This window comes from Lonchura striata, chromosome 1, assembly GCF_046129695.1.
Source record: "Lonchura striata isolate bLonStr1 chromosome 1, bLonStr1.mat, whole genome shotgun sequence".
NCBI lineage: Eukaryota > Metazoa > Chordata > Aves > Passeriformes > Estrildidae > Lonchura > Lonchura striata.
Window position 1 is genome coordinate 82,720,266 of NC_134603.1, and position 22,739 is coordinate 82,743,004.

The window sequence follows — 22,739 nt, forward strand, 5'->3', positions numbered from 1 at the left end:
GCTATAGAAGAATATCTTCCATAGGATCTTGATTTCAGATAATACTTTCATATGAAATGTATTGGCTTTATTTTGTATTGTGAAGATAAGAATATGTCCTGATGAATAGAAATAAAGTGGTTAGTTTGAATTCCAACATCAGGGTTTGACATGAGGCAGGAATACTTAATTCCCTTATATATTATCCCCTGTTTTTCTCCTGATAGATGCAGAGGCTGAAATATGGTTCTTCAGTGCATTATAGTTTTCACCTTTTCTATAAAGAAAAGACGCAGACATTTTATATAATACATAGCTGTGAAAATAAAGTCTCTATTTTATAATCCCAGATAAGGTATTGGAAAGGCTTTGGATACTTATTCTAATAACTTTTCTCTTTAGTGGAGAGTTACAGCAATGCTTTTCTAAAACGGTGTTTTCGGTGGCTATCTTACATGATGCAGAAGGGTGGTGAAAAGCATTAATGAATGTTGTTTTTTTTAGTGAATTACTCTGACTTCTGAATTTTAATGCTATATAAAGAACCCTGGCATTTCTAAATTCTGTGATGACCTGCAGACCACTCTGCTTATAAATGCCAAGCCATCAGTTTGCTATGCTATGCTACAAACTAGCAAAGCCTTATCAGTTTTTTGTCTGATGAGATTTCTTGGGTTTCCATTTTAGACACTGAAAAATCTTGCTTTTTGCAAACAAAACCTTGTTTTGAAGAGCTCACTTGAAACCAGTGAATGGGTTTGTAGTAGAGGATAAGGAGAAATTAGCCAATATATTGGGAGGCTGATGAATTAAATACACTACCAACAACTCAGATTTGGTGAACTAAAACTATGTATTTGTTATTTATACCACAATACATGTTTTAATCACAGTCTACAAAAGCTATCATTCAAGAATACCAGTGCAGTTGAATGGGGAGAAGAGAAAATAACTGGATTTTGTTATTCATAAGGGATAACTGTTTCTTTCTTTGTCAAACCATGGGAGACATTGGGTCTTCCATTGAAAAACACATATCATGCTAGAATAAAATGCTTTCCCACCTCATTATCCATATTTTCAAGGTTTTTAAGAGCTCAAATCTTTGTTCTTCAATTTATCAATAATTTTGCAAATCTTTGTGGAAGTTCTGGTAGTATGAAAAAGAGAAGGATCTTCTAAGCCAGCTGCTAAGTAGGAAACATTATTAAGAACTGAAAACTTTTCAGTTTTTAATGTCAAATTCTCGTTTTTCAGGTGCTTTTTCCTGCAAGTTTTAACACCTGTTACATTTATTTGTCCTGATTAGTTTTTTTCCAAAAAGGGAGTGAAATTTGGCATTTTCCAAGAGGTCAGTGATATAAATATCAGTATTTTCTTCAAGTTCTGAAAGAGTTTTCAACACTTGTGAAGTTGATGTCACCTGAAGACCCCAGTAACAATATTTTAGCAAGGGTGCTGTGGGTCAAATTGATGTGTACTTCAGCAGATGCTTTGGACTAATGGTGGTAGCTTACACTCACAAGGTGGTATCAGTATGTCAGTGCTCATATTTCCAAGTCAACTAACAAGTAGTTAAAGATATAAGAGTATAATAATTCTAAGTCACTTGGAAAAGATAATGTAAGCAATTTAGAAGTGATATTAGATGCTATTAAATCTCGGGACTGTCAGCTCATATGCCTTTCAATACCTTTCATGACCTGTTTGAATTTTATTATGGTAAGATTAGTAATCCAAAACCGTCTTCATGGAGCTTATTATTAAAGGCTGTATTTAATAAAAACCATTGCATAATATTTCTGTGTAAATATGCGTGGTGGTAAAATAGTATGGTATAACTTGATAGAGTGAGTATTTTGTATTATGCAATGCAGTAATAGGACAGTATATTTTTAGAGGCAGTGAAAATTAAAATTAAAATATAAATGTATTATGAAAAGGGAAGGTTAATGCAAACTTTTCTGATACTTCTGGTGTTTCTACATTCTTGTTTTTTAAATGGATCAACCACAAACTTACAATAATGGAGATTAACTCAGCAGACACAAAAAAAAAATAGATCTTCTTGCTCCAGGCTACATGTGGAATTAATACTACTGTTTTTTGTATTCAGGGTCTTGTTTCAATTACAGAACTTTATTATATAACACTACTTTAAAAAAAGAAAAGTATTTTACATGGTTAATTGCCAACGCGCTAGCATTTCTATTTATCTTTACAGAATAGTGTATAATTCTGTGCTGGAAAGTAATTCAAAGATATGGAATGCAGTCTCCTGCACTCTTAAGCAGATAAGTCACCTTCTTCAGCCTGTTGTGTAATCTGCAAAAGGCAGGCACATGTTTCTGACTGCATTGACAAACTTGAAGGCAATGTATGAGATGCCTGTAGTGCTTATAAAAATAATAGAGATATGGCAGCTTTGTAAAATTAAAAATTTTCTCTAAGATAAATGCTGAGTATAGAAGGAATGGAAATCCAAGGTTGTCAAGGCAATTGTGCATTGATGAACAATTATGAGTGCAGTTATTTGCAGCTCTCAAGAAATTGATGTTTTGCATTTCTCTTAGATATACAAATGCCTTTCATACATTTCACTGACTGCTAAAATGTAACATTTCATATTAAGGTATAATTATAAAATAAACATAGAAATACTCAAATGAGAGTTCTGGCATCTAGAAGTGGGTTCTATGTCTGCCTGTGGGACTGGGAGTTATCAGTGGGGTGTGGAGTCCAATTTTTATCTGCAGGAAGATAGCTTAAGAAGCACAATGATCTTAAGATGGTTCTATATTATGTATAACGTATCACATAAGTTCTATATTATGTATAACTTATCACACTTATGTATAACTTGCACTGTAATCCATAATGGATTTTTGCTTCATATTACTGGAGAGTATATATATCTAATATATATCTAGGCTGATTTGTAGTATGCAGGGGTAAGGTATGAGTATTATTACTTATAAAAAGTATGTGCAAAAATTTAAGGTTCTTTCTGCTGTTGGCTGTTTCTGTGCAAGGAAACAGATTGGTTTTTAATCATCTCTATGAAAATAAGTAATTGTTTTCATCAGCCAAAGAGGAATTCGATAAAGGGTCAGAAAATACCTTACTACTTGGCTACTCACAGTGCTTAAATATTATCAGACCCCATAACATCTTTCTTATGTCAAGGGTTTGTAACTATTTATGGGTGATGTGCCACGTTACATTGTGCTTCCTCAAACTGAGGTAGAGTTTAGCTGGGCCCAAGATAAAGTTAAATAAACTTCGCAGATCCAGGAGCTAAGAAACTGCTACCTTTCCTAGGTGACAGTCTAAAGATGCTGGGTCGCTCTGCTTCTGATGTGAACACAATCTGGCTGGACATTGTCCAAAATCCTCTGACACAATATTTTTTCCACCTGCTTAGGAGGTTGCTGGCTTACCCTTAAGCAACTCCAGGGAGTGTTGCAACACTCAAATCTTTTATACACAGTTGTGGATAAGGAATAAGGCCCTTTAGGTCCACCATTCGTTTCTGTTGTGTGTATGAGATGTTAGAACAGTCTTGGGAAGCCACGAAGCATAAGAAGAAGTTATATAAGGAGAGAGAATGTGTCTTTTCTACCAGAAGTAAGAGGGAAAGATATAAGAAAGGGGAAAAATCACATTAAATGGTGAACATGCTGTGCTGTCAAAGTCATGCTAAAACATAATAATGTACTTGAATAGTAGATAAGCACAACTTTTCTATATTAGGCTTCTTCCCTAATAGTCTTTATGCTTCATTTTAAATCAATTTCTGATACTGTTACTGTTCCTCTGATTTTATGGTTAATTTTTCATCAGTTTTGGTCTCGTTTGTGAACTGTCTGTGCTTAGATTGCAATTTCACATAATTAATTTATTATTCAAGACTGCAAAAAGGATTTATTCTTTAACTAGTCCAGTAGCTGACATTATCTAAAGCTTAAGATCTGTAATTAGTGGACTGATTTTTAACTGCTATTATTTGTGCTCTGCTTGGAGCAGAACACAACAGCCACTCTCCTCCCAAAGCAAGTAGCTTTTTTAATTACAGGAATTTTTAAAAGTTTATATAAAACCCATTTTCCATAAATAATCAGGAAAAGTGTACATTCTTTACATGCTCATAAAAATGATGGGAGGATGGTTATGAAAATGATGATGAAAAGTTCAACTTAGAAACTGATTATTTGTTGGGTTTTTTTTGTAATTTTTTAATCTGTGGAGATGCTACAGTGGGTGTTCCTAAAAATATAAGCCTGACTGACTGATGATTTCTGTTTCACAGCTGCATATTACCAGATAATTCTCTCCTTTCTACTTGAAGAAATAGTTCTCTGGCATTATAAAAGGCTTGTGCTACTTTGGACTAAGTGGAATCTAATAACAGCTTCCACTCAGCAGGTGAAACTTTAATACTCTTTAATATTCTAATAAAAATGGAATATGAAGTAATTTTTTGTAGATGTAAGCTGGAATTAAGAAGAAGGACCTTTCTGTTATTTCTTTCTCTGTGAGTTTTTGTCTGTTGGTCAGAAAAATTATTATCTTAATGGTTGCTTATTTTGCGTGGCTGCCTGGTGGCCCAGCTGTGGAGCGCCAGTCTGAATTCAAGTCACATTTTCTCTGTTCACTGTCAGCTTGGTTCATCTAGATGAAAAGAAGAGCCTTGAGCTCCTGATATGTGGCATGATCTCAGCAGTTCTGCGCTGGCAACTTTCCTCCTGACTCTGTCGCCTCCCCAGGTGTTGGATGATTGGATTGAAGCTGGCTAAGCATTTAATTTTGGAAGCACTGGTAGAATGATGGTTTTATCATGGAGTTGGAACATTCTAAGAAGAGTGGAGATAACTTGTTAATTGTAGCAAACTTTACAAGGTGAATGAACAAAATGACTGATGTATTTGGGAGAAAGCAGAACCACCTCAACAGGTGATTGTGTCAGTGGCTGGCCCAAATACCTGCTTGCACCAAGTTCACTTGTATTCATGCTGACTGGAGTGAGGATCTTGCCAGTCTGTGGTGACTCAGGTGGAAATGCTTTTGGGGAGTGTTGTATCGCGGCAATGCACTCCCCTTGCCGCGATTCCCCGAGCGGTGCCGTGCTGGGCTGCGAGAGGGAAGAGAACGGGCGGCCGCTCCCCCTGCGAAGCTCTGCTGTCCCAGTTGATGGCGCGGGGACAGACGGAGGCGACACGGGACTTGGGGTGAACAGGATGGTTTTATTCAGTGAGCCCCAAGACCCCCTCGGGAGCGGGAGCAGAGGTTTTATACAAGAATTCAGGGAGACGGGTGTAGGAACAGCAACCAATGAGGGAATAGCAGGGGAGGAGTTTAGGGCAGAACTAACATATCACAAACCTATCAGGGGGAGCAGGGAAGTGAAATAACACAAAATAAGCAATAGGGTTTCGAGTCTCACTAAACAGACAGGGAATGCTCTGGAAGCAGAGGAGGGGGCTAGGATGAATGGGATGAAGGGAAGGTTCCAGGGAAAGGAGCAGGGAAAGGGAGGATTGACAACTTGGAGATGAGGGGGTTAGGGGAGAGCTAGGGAATACTGACAACTGGGGAGAGAAGATTAGGGATGGGGGGGGGGAACAGATATTGAACAAAAATCAAATTAAAGACACACCACCGCAGGGGAGGAGTTGAGCTGAGATACATACAAGGATAGGGTGCTGCTTGCATGTCTCTCCATCACTACAGTGGCAGATTTGAGTGTAATTCTCTACTAGCTTGCTTTTTTTAACAAGGCTTCTTTTTGCTAGGTACAACAGGTGTGAGACTCATCTGTCCAAGGTACTAATTGTCCTAGATGCTCTTTCTCAGCAGGGGAAGCTTCAAGGAAGCTGTGCATCATGCCCTACAATTATTCCAGTGTTTTTACTGATTGTAAAGGCAACATAGTTTAGAACCATGCAGAAGTTTGATTTGAAATGGAGCATGAAAATAAATAGTAGGAGTGTGCCTTCAAATGATGTTATTGGCTTTTCAGGGCTCTCATCTCTGTCATGCTTGGCCTTTGAAGGAGAAAATGTGAGAGGAGAGGAGAAAATACTAACAGTTTTCCTAATGACACTGAGGCAAGATGCATAGCTGATGGGAAAGAAAAAAATCCCGATCCTAGCCAGGTATTGCCTTTGCCCTTTCATTGTGAAGGAATCTGAATTGAATAGAGAAAAAGTAGATGTGGTAGCAAAGTTCATGCATCTGCCATTTTCAGCACTGAGAAGTGTTTATTGGAGATGAAAATATGGTCTTATTATTTGGATCTGAATTTTGGAATGCTTCATGCTTCTGTTCACATGTTCTAGTATAAGGTTTAGAATTTTAGCTGTAAAATTTAAAATATTGATGTGTACAAAAGCAATGCTTGCCCCCAGAAACTTGCTATCTCCTTTGGTGAGAAGCCCAAGAAAATGACTTTGATCCATAAATAAGAGGTTTTAAAATTTCTATTTCCCTGACAGAATCACAAGCTTGATGTGTTTGACTGTAAGGAGTAGATATGTAATGATTCTGTTCATGCTATTAAGGACATCTTCCACACATCATCAATGATGGCTACTTAAGAGATACTGTCCTTATAAGAAGTTGGATATGTATGCTTTAGTGTTTATGGGGAATTACGGGGTTGGCTTCTGAAAACATGATGTAGTGATGGCTTCAGAGACTACTTCCCCTCTTACTGAGTGTTCTCAAAAAATGGGCTGTGTACAACTGAGTAATCATTAAAATCTAGTCAGGAGTGGTGGAAGGTAAAGCCTGCTTGCCAGTTGAAGTTTTTGGCTTGGCAAAATTCCAGTGCTACTAAATATTTGACTATATATGCAGTACCTTATGTCAGGCTACATTTACCTTCTTGTTCTACATTTGTTTAATATAGTGGTTTCTGCTGCTCATTGGAGATGGCCATTAGGTGTATAAAGTAATTGCTTACATCTGTAGTTGCTCTTTACATTTTCTGGCTGTATCTTTAGGAAATTACAACAATTTAGTAATAGTTGTGCATTTTTGAGTTTTTACTTCAGTTTATTTTGCTGTTGACAGCTGTTGATGTGAAACTAAGGGTGGAGATCTGTAATTACTTCATAGGATACCAGAATATGTTTATTATTTTCAACCCAAGTGAGTAAATCTGTCACAATGTCCATTATTTAGTGGCATGAGAGTAAACTGTATAATTTTTTCATTAAACCCATTTCTCCCCACCCCAATTCATTTCCTTCCTTGTTTTTTTGTAGCACATTATTTTCTTGAGGCTGAATTCTGTATTGGAGCTGCACAAGAGTAGATCTGATCTGATTAGGGAGGTAAAAATGTGACTATGAGAATGTTCATCTTGGCAGAAGATATGTGATTAAAGGAATGGTGAGACACAGACACAAATCCGTTTGGAGAGATGTTGCGTGAGAAAATCTCAGAAATATTCTGCCATACTTACAGGCTCCTAACTTGCTATAAAATTAAAGCTGTCCTTTTAACATGGTGGTGAAACCTCTGGAAATTATAATCTTAAGGTTTGGATCCTTATTTGAAGTTCATCCAGGCTGTTCCACGCTGAAGTTCTAAACAATCTGGCTGCATCTCACATAAGAATAGACTTTTTATTTTTGTGAGTTTTTTTGCTACTTCCTGCCTCCCCTTCATCTGGAAATGCTTTAAGAAAACCCTTTCTCATCATATGATATTTCTTGTTAATATTTTTACATTTCAACATTTTGTATTCCAGTCTGGGTGCAGGTTAAAAGAATGATAATCCAATTTAATATGTATGTACATAAAGAAAATTAATATGTATGTGTATAAAGAAAATTTTGGTTGAATAATCTGGGGGGAAGCAATTAATTTTAAAGCATCTTTATTAACATACACCACATAACTTGTAGTGTCCTGGAACAGTGCCTCTAGATTGCTGTCTGGGATTGTAGTGTCCCTGGTGTATCTATTGCCTGGTTGCATCAAAACTCAGTTATGGTAGAGAGATTTTTCACTGTATTCTGAGTATTTGGTGGATTTAAAATAACAAAAATTACTCACAATATTGTATATATCTAGTATTATATATATATAGTACTACCCTTTTATAATTATATCAGGAATCATATTTAAAATGGGGTAGTGGAAGTGTGGTGTTTTGATTTTTAATCCCTGGCTCTCCTCATTACACAACTGCAAAATATTCCTGATTGTTTATATGCTGATTGTTTCTGTGGTGGTCTATCCATGAGTGCTGGAGAGGTGGAAAGATTCTCCTATTGGAACTGACAGTGAGTCTACCGGCTGCAGCCAGAAAATGCCCTCAAATGTTTGTCTTAAGTAATATATATATATTGTATTTGGCTTTTTGATAATTGTTTGTGATTCTTTCAAATAGCAATTTTGCTTTGGAAAATATTTATTTGTTAAAACTCTTAGTTAAACAATTTATTTGTTTTCTTAGTCTCATGAAAACATGGAGGAGGGGGTTGTGGGACTTGTGTTTTTGTCAACCAATCATCTGCAGTTTTCCTGTGCAGGGATATTGAGGAAGAAATAGCAAGAATTTACTATATTCCTCCCTGGAGATGTGAGAAACTACACATGAGATTCAAGCTCCACTTAGCCTGAGAAGTGCTCTGAGTGAGAGGCAGCTATGTATCCTGAGATAGATGAAATGTAATAAACCCAGCTGTCCATTTAAATAGTTTGAGTGGATGTCACAGGGACATATCCCTGTGACAAGTGGACACTCCATGAAGCACTGCCCCATTAAGGCAAATGTGTTCACTACCATTCCTCATAATAACTGCCTACTTCTAGGTTCTTATTTGTAGGTAACATGTTAAAATAAATCTTCTCATGGGTAAAATACAAAATAAAATACTACACAGTTTCAACAAAAAAAAACAAAGAGTGATGTGGTTGTTATTATCTGATTTAGTGGAAACATAAGGTACAGGAGAAAAAGTGTATGTGCTCTAAAAATGAGGTATTGTTCTAGAATATTGAAAATTATCTTTAATGACAAATGTGTTATAGTCCAGAGGTTCCTCTGAAGGAATTATTTTTCGTGTTCTCTGAAAGTATTTTCAATAATGTGCTGTATGTCCAAGGCGCTGGTTCCTTGATAGAAACTGCAGTTGTCCTGAGTGTATCAGAACAAAGCACATCTCTATATGAATTTTGCTGCTCAGACTATGCTTAGATTTTGGTTTTTTTTTTTTTGGACTACTTAGCTGAGTCGAAACTAATTTAATTTTTTGGCCCATTTGTCACAAAGCTTTTGACCTAGATCCCTCTGAATATCCCTTTCCTTAGTACTACCTAGGTCCCTTGTAGCTAGCCTGAAAGAGAGGAAAATGTGTCTCAGCACAAAGAATAAGAATGTTCCTACACCCTCTTATAATTCTGAAATATGAAGGAACTTGAGCTCCAATGTGCTCTCCAGTTACTTGTTCGGAGAATAAGTGGAAAGTATAATTTCTTGTTCCTTCCTTTCACAAGTTGTGGAACTTTAATGCACTTTTTCTTGAAGTATCTCCAGTCAGAGGTTGGGACATCTTTGTCACAGGCCTTTTATTATACAGAATGGAAAGGTTTCCTTTTCCAGCCTTTACCATTTGAATAAAGAGAACTACGTAAGACATGAAAGGATTAGGCATAGGAGGATTGAACTGGAATTAAATATCTGTTAGCCCCCATCTCCCTGTTAAAAAAGCCCAACTTGCAAACCAATTGATCAACTACAAAAACATCCATGCTGTAGTAATGAGGATGCAGTGCTCCCTTCTGAGGCAGCTGTTCCACAGTGCCATGCAGAGAGGATCTTTTTCTTTGTATGAACTTTCTGTCAACTCTAAATTACAAAACTACATAAATATTTAAGTGATTTCAGCTTCACTGGCAGACATGCAGTTCTCCAGCAGCTGAAATTTTCCTTGATCTAGGTTCTCACAGTTGTTTGAACTAAGAGTTATAGCACAGATAAGTTCTTTTCCCCTTTTTTTCATGAGAGAAGGTTTTAAGGAAAAATTGTAAGGAATTCCAACTATTACAATAACATTTTAATTCTACTTTGGCCCTTTAGATTCAGTATTTCAAATACAATTTATTCCCAAATTATTTTTATCTGGCCTTTTGGCAACACTTAACTTTTTCTAGCTGTGTTGTATTTACAGTCAAAAATGAGTGGAAAATATTTTTGTTTGCACCATCTAGAATTTAATAAAAATTCTACAGGATTCTTTGTAGAACAGTGATTTTTTTTCTATAGGATTTTAAATACAGAGGAAAAAAATTACATCAACAAATCTTTGAGCTTAGGGTACTTTTATGCTGAAGTCGCCTGGATTTATTGTTGATTTTCTTATTGGGGTGGCTGTAACAGCAGCCATTGATGGCACAGAGGTGCTCATGAGAGCATGGCCCAGAGCAGTCTGGAGCAGAGTCAAGCATTCTGCAGTCTTCTCTGGTGTCTATGCCAGGTGGAGCACTGACCTGTCTGGGCAGCTGGATGCTCCTCCATCTCTGCATGGTAGCCTGCTGAATCTTGCAGCCTTATCTTCAGACCTGTTGCTCTTCAGGTCCTCTGGGACTGTATCTCCCATATTCAACTAGACATCTCCAGCTCCTAATTTAGTCCAAGGGCATAAAGAATGGATGGCATTAGGTCACACAGAGGAATAACACTATTAAAATAGCAAACAGATGATATTTGTATTTTATTTTTAGCTTATTTCCTGTGGTTGCTGATGTTACAAAAGCTTCTTTTCTAGTCACTTTGCTTAAAATACGCATACATTGTGCACATATGCATCTTCATGCTGGAGTTTGGCATTAGATTGTGTAGTGTGTTTGCTTATGAAATGAAGCAGTATTGGCTCAAACTCCTTGAGACCGAGAACTACAAGGGATGTGCAGAAGGCCCTTTCTGTGATGCTTTTTCTTCTTCTGTGAACACAGCCCTGAGAATTTAGGTGCTCAACAGGCTGTATTATCAACCTTTGTGGTTTTAGCATGGGTGGGCGGAGATTTCCCCTGACAGATACACAGTAGACAGTAGACTTCAGCCTTGGCCCAAACGCTGAATGTCTCTTCTCCTTTAGTTTACAGAAAAGCATTGAGTCAACATTAGTCAGCTGTAGGACTTAATGTTAGAACGAGTCAATCATCAGGAGTCCATATTTATATGGACTGTAAGGGAGAGTAGGGTCTTCAGATGCTGTAAAAGGATGCTGTCCCTGGAGATGTCATGTGGATTTTTGCTCTCTCTCTTTTTAATTCCCCTTTGAAGTGGATTATTGAGTCATGCAGGACTAAAATAAATGCAACAGACAATAATTCAGCTTCCTTATTTCTTGCCCTATTCATGCATTGACCAGACACTCTTCGTCTTCCTAATTTCCGATCTCCTCCCCCATATCTCTTCACTTCCTGAATTTCTTTGCCTTACAATACAAAACTAATTTAGGCTTATTTTTGGCTTTTTTTTTCCCTGAGGGGTAGCCAATTCTCATAAATATAAATTATTCCTGGACAAGTAAATTTTAGCTCATGCAGCATTGAAATCACATGTTAGGTATTACAAGGAATTCCCAGCCTATCATAAGCAAACATGTAATTAGAATTTATGTCTTTATTTATTCCCTGGTGGGCATTTGCTGGAGTTGGAAAGAAGACGAATTTTGTCAAAAGCTAGCTTTCTATATCTTTATTTTCCCATTATTTTCTTACATGAGAGTGCAACGGAACCAGAATGTTTACACAGTACTGCATGTTGTGGTTCAGTCCTAGTGCCACATCATAATTTTTACAACAACATCATGTCTAGTGGCAATTGAGGCATGAAATATCCATACTTTGTTCAAAATGTCCTGTTCTTTGCACATTTGTGTGCATGTTTTTTAAAGAATCTGTAGATGTCTGTAGTGAGGGAGTTCTGTTTGTACTTAAGTGGCATTAGGAGGCCCTGGCTATAGTTGGGGTTTGACTGTTGTCCGTCTGGGATCTCAGAACTTCACATGAAATCTCTCAGTTGCATTAGTACATATGAGTCAGTTCTCCTGCCCTGCTGTGCCACAGCTTCCATTGGAGGTCCTTCAGCAGAGTATCTGCATGATACACACACTCTTAGAGATTTCATATGGCGTCCTCTATAGCTTTCTCCAAGTGTAATATGCATACACATTCTATTTCAACTTCTCTTATTTTTCTTCTACTCCCAGGTATTATGACAACTTTACCCAGTGCACAGAACGTGAAGCCAACAATGCAAGTTGCTTTTGGCCAAACCCCCTTGCAGAAGGCTTTATCACTGGAATTCATAAACAATTCTTTTCAAACTGTACTTCAGAAAAGGTTCACTGGGAAGATCCACCGGATGAAATTGTCATAGCACTGATTTTGATCCCAGTCATGTTGACATGTGCCATGATAACACTGGTAGTATGGTGCAGCAAGAGAAGTGATATCTTGGTGTAAGTTCTTCCTCTGGCCTTTCTTTTTCTTCATTTCTTTCTTCCATAAATACTAAGAAAGGAGGACAAAGAGAGGAACGTGGCATAAAGATTTCAGATCTGCTGAAATGGAACCAGTGAGATATTGAGAACCTCCTATGTATGAAGGACTACCTGCTGCTGCTGCTGCTGCTGTTGTGGCACTGCTTCTGTCTTGACCATGAGTATTGCTGGTGGAAAGTTCTACTTCCATGAAGAAGCCTCATCAGCATAGAATTCACAGGCAGCTCGCAGAAACAGGAGAGTTCCCAGGCAAATGGACCCCTGGTCTGCAAAAGGAGTAAAGTTACTTTCCTGTGGGGAAAGATGGCTGGTAAAGTTTTGCAAAGCTGTATATGTGTAATACTGACCTGTGGGGAAGTGATATCTCTTGAGGTTTTTTGCAGGACAGTCAAGGTTTTTATCTGTGAACCCTGTGACTTGGAGAGATCCCTGGCACAGGAACTGATTAGTGATATAACTAGGTGGCAGCTTTTCTCAGAAGCTAGTCAAAATTGTCATTATCAAAACTGGGAAGTATTGTTCTGGCAAAGAAACAACTTCTGTGTCTGGTGACTATCTGCACAGGGAAATTATCCTGCCACATTATAAAATAGTTTATAAAACCCTTTAGGCATGGCTGCTTGGAATTTTATGTTTTACAAACAAACTTTGGGAGGATATACAAATCTTACTTTGCAGAGCTGGAAAATGTGAGAGGAAATTGTTTGATTATAAATATACTAAAGAGTAATGAAGAAACTTTCATATGCCAGACTTTCTATTTTTCCTCTTTTATAATTATTATTCTTGATGACTTGTGTTCACTGTATACTCCCCACTCTCACTCCAGTTTTTGCAAGTGATATACTCCAAATAAATATACAGGTGTCATGTTGAGGTGCCTTTCAGAGTATTGTACATGAATAATTCTTTGTCCTATGAAGAGTGTGGGAACTAAAGTATGAATATCAAAACTTGGAATAGAAGTAGGAGGAAAAAGAAAAATTCAACTCAGAAATCTTATTCTGTAATGTAATAGTTGAAATAAAGATCATATACTCAAAACAAAAGAATTTCTCTGTGTTGCAAACCTTCTTTTCACAGCATGCCTTTCAGTCCATGCTTTTCTATGACAACTGTGCAATGTCTTTTACAAGTGACTTTTAATTTTTCCACACCTTATACACACAAATAAAATACAGCTGGATGGCCGAGTAGTTGTGTTTCATATATTTTTATGGTGAGATTTTCTCCTTTAAGGTTCTGGCTACATGTTTGAGAGTTAGGTCTATGAATATGAAAAGCATTTCCAAGCTTGAATCAAATTAGAAGTTCTCAATTTACTAGATTATTTATCTACATACATTGTGTATAGATAAATAAATAACCCTTATGAGCTGTACGGGTTGTTTTCACATCCATTCACAAGGGTTGAAGGCACCAACTTGTTTATTCATTACTCTGATGATAGAAGAATTCAATTCTGAAAGTGTTTCCTATGTGTTTTTCCAAAGACTCTTCCTTATTCTCTAGATGCTAGCAGAAATTGCTCTTTGTAAAAAAGAAGAATGAAATAATGTATTACGTAATTCTGTTTAATTTTCTATTGAACTTTATTTTCTGTATTAAAATGTATTGGACCACCAAAACAGTTAAGACACCCAACCCATTCATTTTATCTAAAATATTGTTTGGTTAAGCATTTTGTGTGGCCAAAACCAAACAATCTTATATTCTGGATGGAGTTTCATTTTAATTCTCATTTATTTAAACTTCAGCAAGCTTCAAGGCAAGTTTCAAATCTTTGGTTTGGAAACCACATAGCAAAAATTTTGACTTTTGAAAAACCACATTAATTTCAACCTAATTGTCATGTTTGGGGCAAATTTTGGACAGTTTCTGACTCATTTGAAATCATGTTCACCTAATGAACAGGTTGCCTCAGAGCTATCAGTCAGCTTGATTTGTAAGCATAATTTATAAAATGGATTGGCCTGGGTACTAAGTGAGGAAGAAAGCTTGATGAAGTCATACCACCAGATGTGTACTGTGGTCTTTAAAAAAAATGCCATGTTTAAAATCTCTAGTTCAAAGAGTATTTTAAAATATAAGATTCAAAGGAACAGAAATTGTAAATTTTAATTCATGTGCTGTAGAGTAGGGGTAGATGATGCTGACACTAGTCTGTGCTTTGGAGGTGAAAATTTAATCATTGTTGTGTGTCTTCCTCATCCAGGATCCAGGTGTGATCTTCTATTACTTTTTATACAGCTGAAGAAGGGCTGAGAAGTTGAAACAGTGCATGGGAAACAACACTGATTATTTTATGTAGTCTCAATGTTTTAAATCTGTGAAATATTTATAGTGTTTTTAGGAAAAATGCGGTTGCATTAATTAGTTCTTAGCAATTTTGTACCTTAATAGGGACCCAGAATGATAATTGTTGAATCTTTTGACATAGGATGTACTATATGTTGATGACAGTTAGTGGTTATTTTCAACTGCATGGACCTTGCTATATCTCCCCCCAAAGCCTCTTTCTATTTGCAAGAAAATCACATCAGGTACCAAGAATCTGGCTCACTAATTAATTGTAAATTAATTTGGTATCATAACAGAGTCTCAGGAATAATGCTATACAAAAAGAAAGAAAATAACTTGTTCAAAATCCTTCCTAGAACTGGAACTGTTGTTGATCCCTATCAATATTTAGGCCAAAAGAGAAGTGACAGCTAGCTGACATTGCTAATTGCTGTGAGTTGTGGGATTTTTTGCATTCAGTAGCAACTGTGGAAGTGCGTATTTCCATAGCATATAAGAGCTTCAGCAAATGTTGGAACTCAAAATGTCCCTCAGACATTTTTGGAGGTTCCAGACCCTGGTCAGAAGCATTTGAAACCCTGGCAGGCAGCTGGAAACAGCTGTGATTTTGAGTTTGAGCCATGGAATGATTTACCAAATTTGCAGGTAGAACAAGAAGTCAAATAAGTTTAGATATTATAGTAGAAGTAGTTACAAAGTAAAGGGAAGAATTTTTTAGTATTGTACAACGGGATTTTAACACCTGTACGGGGGGGTTTTACTTTGTACATGGGGGTCAGAAGTTTTAAGATGGAGGAATGTAGGCCGGTCCTGTTTCTCCTCTTTCTTCTTCCTTGCCTCCATGTTCTTGATGATGTTGGCACTTATGGATTGGTTTAGAATAGAAAAGCACCATTTAATATAGGTAGTAGGTATTGGGGGAAAACTGTAAACATGTAACACGTAATGTATCATATAAAAGACAGCATCAGCCCTGGGCGGGGGGAGAGAAGAAGAAGACACCATACAGAGAGGATGTCAGGGGTGTGTGGCCTCTGCCTGAGCTGCTGACCAAACTGCAGCAGCCCGAGAAGACAATCTTTCAGATAACTAACAATAAACTGCCTTGAGACCAAACAAGAGGCTGCTGAGTTTTCTTTGGAAGTATGGGTTGGAGGAGAGACTTTACCACCACATGGAACCCCTGAACCAGGCCGGGGTTCCAACAAGCAAAGAGTTAACAGAAGAAGATGATGACTAGCAGGACCCAGACAAAGGCAGAGAGGGCTGTCATCTCTTTCAAGAAAAACAGCAGGAGGACAAATGAAGAACAGTATTTCTTCAGGGCAAGGATAAAAATGGTCAAGAACAAAAAAAATGGCGGTACTTTCTTCCAGGAGTATGACCTCACCATTAGCAGGTTAGTAGCAAATGTCCCTTGGAGCATTGGTAAGGAATGGTGAGGAAATCCTGCATGCTGTCTGCATCTGTCCAGCGTTCATGCAGAGGGAGTCAACAGTCCCTTTCATTTCTAGCATGTCCACAATTAAATGAATGTATATGGTGTAAATTCCCTTCTACACAGACTGGGCATCCAGATGAATTTACAGCAATGCTCAACAAGTTTGCCCCTTTTTTTTGACTCTTAGGTAGTGTCTCTTCCTGCCTAAATGTCATATGTGGATCCTGGCAGCAGGTGTCCACCTGCTCCAATACATTGGCTCTTTTGGAAACTGAAGCAAAGTATGAATTTTGCAAGGCAGCAAGATGTAATGCTGCAGTGCTGGGTATTGTTTTGCTTAAGCCTTAATTGTCAAAAGCATGAGAGTATTTCAGAAAGTGAAAGGTCCCTAGCTGTATTTGCCAAGTCTGAGTTCCATAGGAGAAAAATAAAATGTTGTATTTTTTTAACTTGTGGGTGGTTTGGAAAGATAAAGACTGTTACTGCTTCTGAATACAGAAAAAATTGGAGCTTGCTATGTGCTTTGATATAAATTCCTACGAGCATGCAGTAGTATTTATTTCTTCATATTAATATACTCAGAAGTGGACATGAATTTTAGTTAAAGACTCTGTGTTCCTGCTGCTTTAACAAAATTTTAAAATACGAAACTGAGACCCTCAAATAGTGGATTTGATAAGAAAAGCAATTTTTCTGTACAGTAGGAAATCTGAGGAGCATTAAGGCTACTAACTTATCTGTCTAAACTCTCAGCGGAATATTTTAAAAGGATAAAAATAGTAATGATGCATAATAGGCATAATCTGTCAACACCAACTCTGCAAAACACTCGGGGAATGGAGGCAGAGCCAGGTGGTCACAGGCAGTATACAGGTGCCGCCCTGCTTAGAGATGGCTGTGAGAGCCAACTCTGCTCAGAAGTGTCTAGAGACACATCAGTGCGGTGCCATACTTGGTTTTGAGGGATGGGCCTTCTTTGCTTTATGCAGAAACCATTGTTAATGTGATTGCCTGGGCTGCTGGAGTGGAGACAACTTCAAATGAGTTTGTAGAAGATGTGCCTTTGTAGAGTTTCCTGGGAGTGTGAATATGCAGGCAAGACTACCAGGCTACTGGGATTTTTTTGGAACTCGCAGGGATAGCAGCAGCATAGTTGGGATTACTCCTTAAGGTTTGACATTCAGATATAACTGAGTTTTGTCTAAATCCTTCAAGGTGGGATATTTTTTTCTTTACTAGTTTTTGTATCTAGGGTTTAGATATCTGCATGAGAACAGGGTCTCATACTTTGTTTTCATCATGTTCTAAGGGAGACTCTTGGTTTTTGTGAAATGAATGGTCAGAAATGCTCTCAAAGAACCCAGCAATGTGGTAGACATCTAAATTATAGAGGATGTTAGTCATGCTCCCAGGTACCTTAGCCCTCTGTCCTTCAGTGCCCCGTCTGAGTAGGGAATAATCTTGGAAAGATTCTATGAGCATAAGAAAATCTCAAGTTAAGAAAAGCACAAGAAGATCACAAGTTGCTTAAATATTGAGTTGTAGAATCTACTTACAACAGTCTGCAATTAGAAAACCAATGGGAAATAACAGGCAGGGAGAATTTTCCTGATTCTGTCCACTTGGCTAATTGTTTTTCTTGTTACATTTTTTATTTGGAGTTATTGTTTTTTAAAATGAATGGGCTAGGAGGGGGAAAATAAGGAGTCTGTGCCTTTTAAAGCAGAGAACTAAGTTTCTGAAAAATGCCATTGTATTTCTCATCTATATCTATGATTAACATTAACATGTGTCTTCTGGATCTTCATTCTCCTGTTGCTTAGAACAGCAGAATAATGTAATTTTTGCCTAACAGTTTCAATACAATTAAAGATTCAGAATGACAACAGTGGAAGCTTTTTAGCTTCTTAAAAACATAGCTGCTTAAAAGTGAAATATGTTGAGTGACTTGGAAACTGAACTATTCTTGGAGAGCACACCAGGGAGCTGCAGAGATTTAGAATGAGTGAGTGGGAACACACATAATTCCACTGACAAAAATCACTTTAAATCCTAGGAAATTATGGTACATTTAATTGCTCACCTCATAAAAACAACCTTAGCTTGTAATTCAGAAACAACTGGGGAAAATCCTAATTATGTATGTAAATATGTACCGTATTTCTCCCTACTCATCAACAGAACTATAACATAACTGTAAGGGAAATGTGCTATTTTCCAGCTAACAGTTGTTGTACACATTATGGAGACTCCCTGACTGTGAGCTTTGTATCTGCTCAACAGTTGATGCATAAAGAAATTCTATATAAACCAGAAAATGTTTTGTGGTTCCTGTAACTGTAATGAGGAGATCCCACTGGTTTATGTGTGTGAGAAGCCCTTGGAGGGAATACGAGCACAGAACCAAGCTTCATTAGAACAAAGACACTTGGGGAGACCAACTGATATCAGTCTTGGAGCAGACCTGTGTCTGATCAGACTCCTGTAACACCAAAATATTCAGATTTTGATAGACAATATTGGTCAATTGTTGTAAAAGCAAAGATGCATATTTTATGAGAATTGAACAACGGGTTGTTTTGTTAGGAACTTGAATATGAACTAAATTTGAAAGCAATTGCACATTTAGTCATTCTTATTTCAAATGACTATAATGAGGCTTGGAATTGAGTGAGCTGTAATGTTTAGCTAATTAAACTAAGTATTCATTTATAGATAAAATAATATATGCAAACCTTGATTTTTAAGTTGGTGTCTACCCTTTGCATGAATTTTAACCTGAATGAAGAGAGAAGAGTAAGGAAAAAATAAAAATGCAAAATTATTTTATGACGTTAAAGAATTTTGCTAATTTATTTATATAAAATATTTATTTTTTTAATTGCTCTGGTTTATTTTGCAATTTTGACTTTGTATAAAAGTACATCACTTTCTTTAAGGTCAGCATGGATAAATTTTCAAAGACATTAAGGTATTAATACAGACAACTGTTGCCTTGCTTACTGTTTTATTTTTTATGAAAATACTGTACGCGGTGCTGTCAGGGTCACATCTGAGCCAGCAGACTTGAAGGAATAGCCAAGTCAGATTATAAAGGAAACCATCTTAATCCTAGTGGGGATTATGTAGTAGCAGAGTGCTCCTTGTGGCTATCTAGAAACACTCTGCAGACTGAAAAGCTTCACTGGAAAGACTTGAGTTTGCTGTCTTTTGACAAAGAGAATAATTTTTAAGGACAACTATTAGTAATTGAGGTTACAATTTATAGAGACTTCATAGGATCAGCATCTTAGAGACCTGCGCACTGAGATCCCCATGCTGGGATTTTGAATAAGTGCATTCCCACAAGTTTCAGTCACTAAGGAGAGGTATTTGCTTAGAGGGATAACATTTATGAGGTGGTTGCAATGAATTTTCCTGTCAGCAGGGAGTGAATCCCAGTTCTCTTGGACTGCCTAATACTATCCCAGTTTATTTTAAAGTGAAGAGCTCTGCCAGTAAACTTTACCCTTTTTAGGAATTAATCTGGGCATGAAAACTACTTTTTAAAACATTTGGAGAAACACCAGTATTTGACAATCATATTGGCAGAATATCTTCAGACTACCTGTTTTTTCTGTCATTCAACAATTTGTTTTTTCTAGCAAAAATAACATGTTTTGGGAGTACTTTCTTGAGCAGAATAGCAGAACTAGCAGTCCTTTCTAATAACTAAAGCCTTAATACTTAAGACAAAATACTCTCATAAATCTACAATGTTCACTTTGATTTTCTTATGCTCTTTTCAAGAAAAGAAACCATTAAGCATAATTTCAAGACTTAAGATGTAGTAATTGATCACTGGATCCTCTCCATCTGCTGTATATAATCTGGAATAATTATGAAATTATTTTTATTTAAAAGTGAAGGAAAATGCTTCTGACTCTGGTTGCATACTTTGGTAGATTATAAGACTGAAAGAAATGCTGTTTTGTTGTAATATGCAATATTGTCAATGTATACTCTAGGGTAACAGTTAAAAATACAAATCAAGGGCAGCAATATGTCGCAAGTATTTCTAATACTGCAAAAGTGTACTAATAAAACAGGAGGATTTTGCTGAGGAAAAATCATCATTATAGTATTTGCTTTCACAAAGGGTCCAATACAATAGTTTATGATGCTAGTTGAGGCTTTCATTAAAAAATGAAACCCAAACCCTGGTAATGAGCAGGAATATAGTTAGATGAATGCCTGGAAAAGCAAAGACCTAGATCTGCATCAGCCACTGAAGTTTCTCAAATGTAAACAGTGTTTAGTTTGAGTCTATCAAATGTTTTTGCCCTGCTGTGGTTTGCTATGCTTAGTAGTCTTGGGTTCCAGAACATTAAATTCAAGAGAAGAAACAAAGCTAGTAAGTAAAATTTATAAAACAGTGCAATTTAAGTAATGCATTCCAGAGACTATAATGTGTTCAATTCTACTTTGAAAAAACCACATTGCTAATCAGTTTTTCTTTTTTTATCACTTTAGGCTCACAAATATGAAAGTTTTGATTTCACTTGCTTAGAGGTGAGTTAATTGTATGGGTCCAAACTCTATTTTACATTCTCTAATTGTATAGTATTTATAGAGCATTATGATCATGCTAATTTTCTGCCAATGTACTTTATGATAAGAAGTCAGATTTGGATTCCCTTGTTCTCAGAGGAGTAACAAAAAGGGTCATCTCTCTGTTAGGAGACACAAGGTGTCCTTTTTTGTGCAATTAGTATCACTTCAATTGCTGTGATGAGAAATTTCAGGCAGAAGTGGGGTAAGAAGTTGAACAGTGCATCCTTTCTGTTAAGCTCAAATTCCTTTGAAGAGAAGAGAACTCAAAGAATAAGAACTTTCCTTTTGGATTACAGCATGTGCCTGTCTTAACAGTCTCCTTTAATGAGGTTAAATTTAATTTTAGCTTAATGGCTTTAAACAAATGTCAGCCAAACATCTCCACCACTACATGTCTTAATTCTCTTTCATTCTTAGTGCAGTCTCCAGAGTCTTAATAATTTTTGCCCTTCAGAAATACATCAAGCAGCATTTAACAGTCCTTTAATATCTTGCTGGTATTTATAAATGTTAACAAATGGAAAATATTACCTATTCCCCTTTATCTTGACTTCTAGGTCGATTAGAAAGATGTATATAAGGAGAAGTAGAAGGTAACAGATGTACTGTCTTGGGTGAAAAGTGACAATGTTTCCAGATGATGTGAAACTTGACAGATATTTTGTATTTCCTGTAACAAATATGGTGTCAAAAATCATATAATCAATGTAAGTATTCATTTAATTTTTTATTGCATTTGTAAAATTAATTTATGCAGAAGTTACAGACTGATGTTTTCACTTGGTTTCTAAATTTCCCTGGTATATTAAAGTACACTGTACAGAGGTTTTATAACACAAGTTAGGACATGTAGGATGAATTTGTCATACTCATATTCTGTTGTTCCCAAAGCTATTATTAAAATCAGAGTGTTCATAGAACAAAGGCCAGGGCAGTAACAGATTGGACCACCCAGCTCACAGACAAAAATAGAGCATCATTCTCTGTTTTGAATATATGCTATTCTTGCTCAGGGCAATGCATCATTGAAGGGAAAAATGTGGCTGTTGTTCTTCCTCATGTTTGTTATAAATAGAATGCAAAATTTACCCTTATGTAAACTACTATCCAAAGTAAAAGTCTTCAAATTAAAAAAAAAATACAGTTCATGGTGTCTCTTTTGAAGCATCATTTCAGTGTTCAAGGATATAGGCAAGGGTATTGATGCCTGACTGGTGGAATATGAAAATGGTCAGATAATACAGTGTGATGAGCAACCAACAAAAGTTGGCTCTGTTTTGCACTTTTGCAGTGCACTTTATTTATGGAGGATGAATCTGCTTCTTAGGGTAGATGGTTATCACTTGTAACTTATGCACTAGGTTTTCCAAGCCATTTTTAAAAGTATGACTTCTGGGAAGTATCACCTTTCGTTGATAGCCAGGCTAGAGAATATACATCATTGATGAAAACCAAGTATGACATGAAGAAAAGTAGGGACTTCTTACAATATGAGGGAGTGCCGGACAGGACAAACATAGGTTAAAGCTACGTTCTCCATTTATTAGTGAGAAGATGGCAGTTTATATACACTTCCATATAGTTTACAGTTTACAAAGGCACTCTCATTGGCAAGTTAACATTGTTTACATTTGCCTTAAGGTGGTCAGAATTTCACACTGCAGCTCTACCCTAATTCACACTCAGGTAGCTCATTACTTTGTAGTTACCTTAACATAATTTCTAACTGCGCCATAACTAAATTCTTACAGTGTCAAAGGCTTCCAGGCCCCACCAAGGCTGCTTATCAGGGGTGTAGTCTGAGGGGTAGCTCAATTTTTACTCTAAATATAAATAATGTCCTGTCTCTCTCAGAAATTCTGCATAATGAAGAGCAAAGTTTTCTTTAGAAGACCTTTCCT

The 22,739-nt window shown here is 36.8% G+C and overlaps 1 protein-coding gene across 1 annotated transcript in view; it reads left to right on the forward strand.

Annotated features, from left to right (window-relative positions):
* The window catches only part of RAMP3 (receptor activity modifying protein 3), a 43,516-nt gene extending 29,817 nt beyond the window's left edge, over positions 1 to 13,699 (forward strand). Inside the window, exon 4 of the mRNA XM_021526422.3 lies at positions 12,210 to 13,699. Within this exon, the coding sequence (XP_021382097.1) occupies positions 12,210 to 12,465 (256 nt within the window). The 3' untranslated portion in view covers positions 12,466 to 13,699. The remainder of the gene's footprint in view (positions 1 to 12,209) is intronic.
* The last annotated feature ends 9,040 nt before the right edge of the window (positions 13,700 to 22,739 follow it).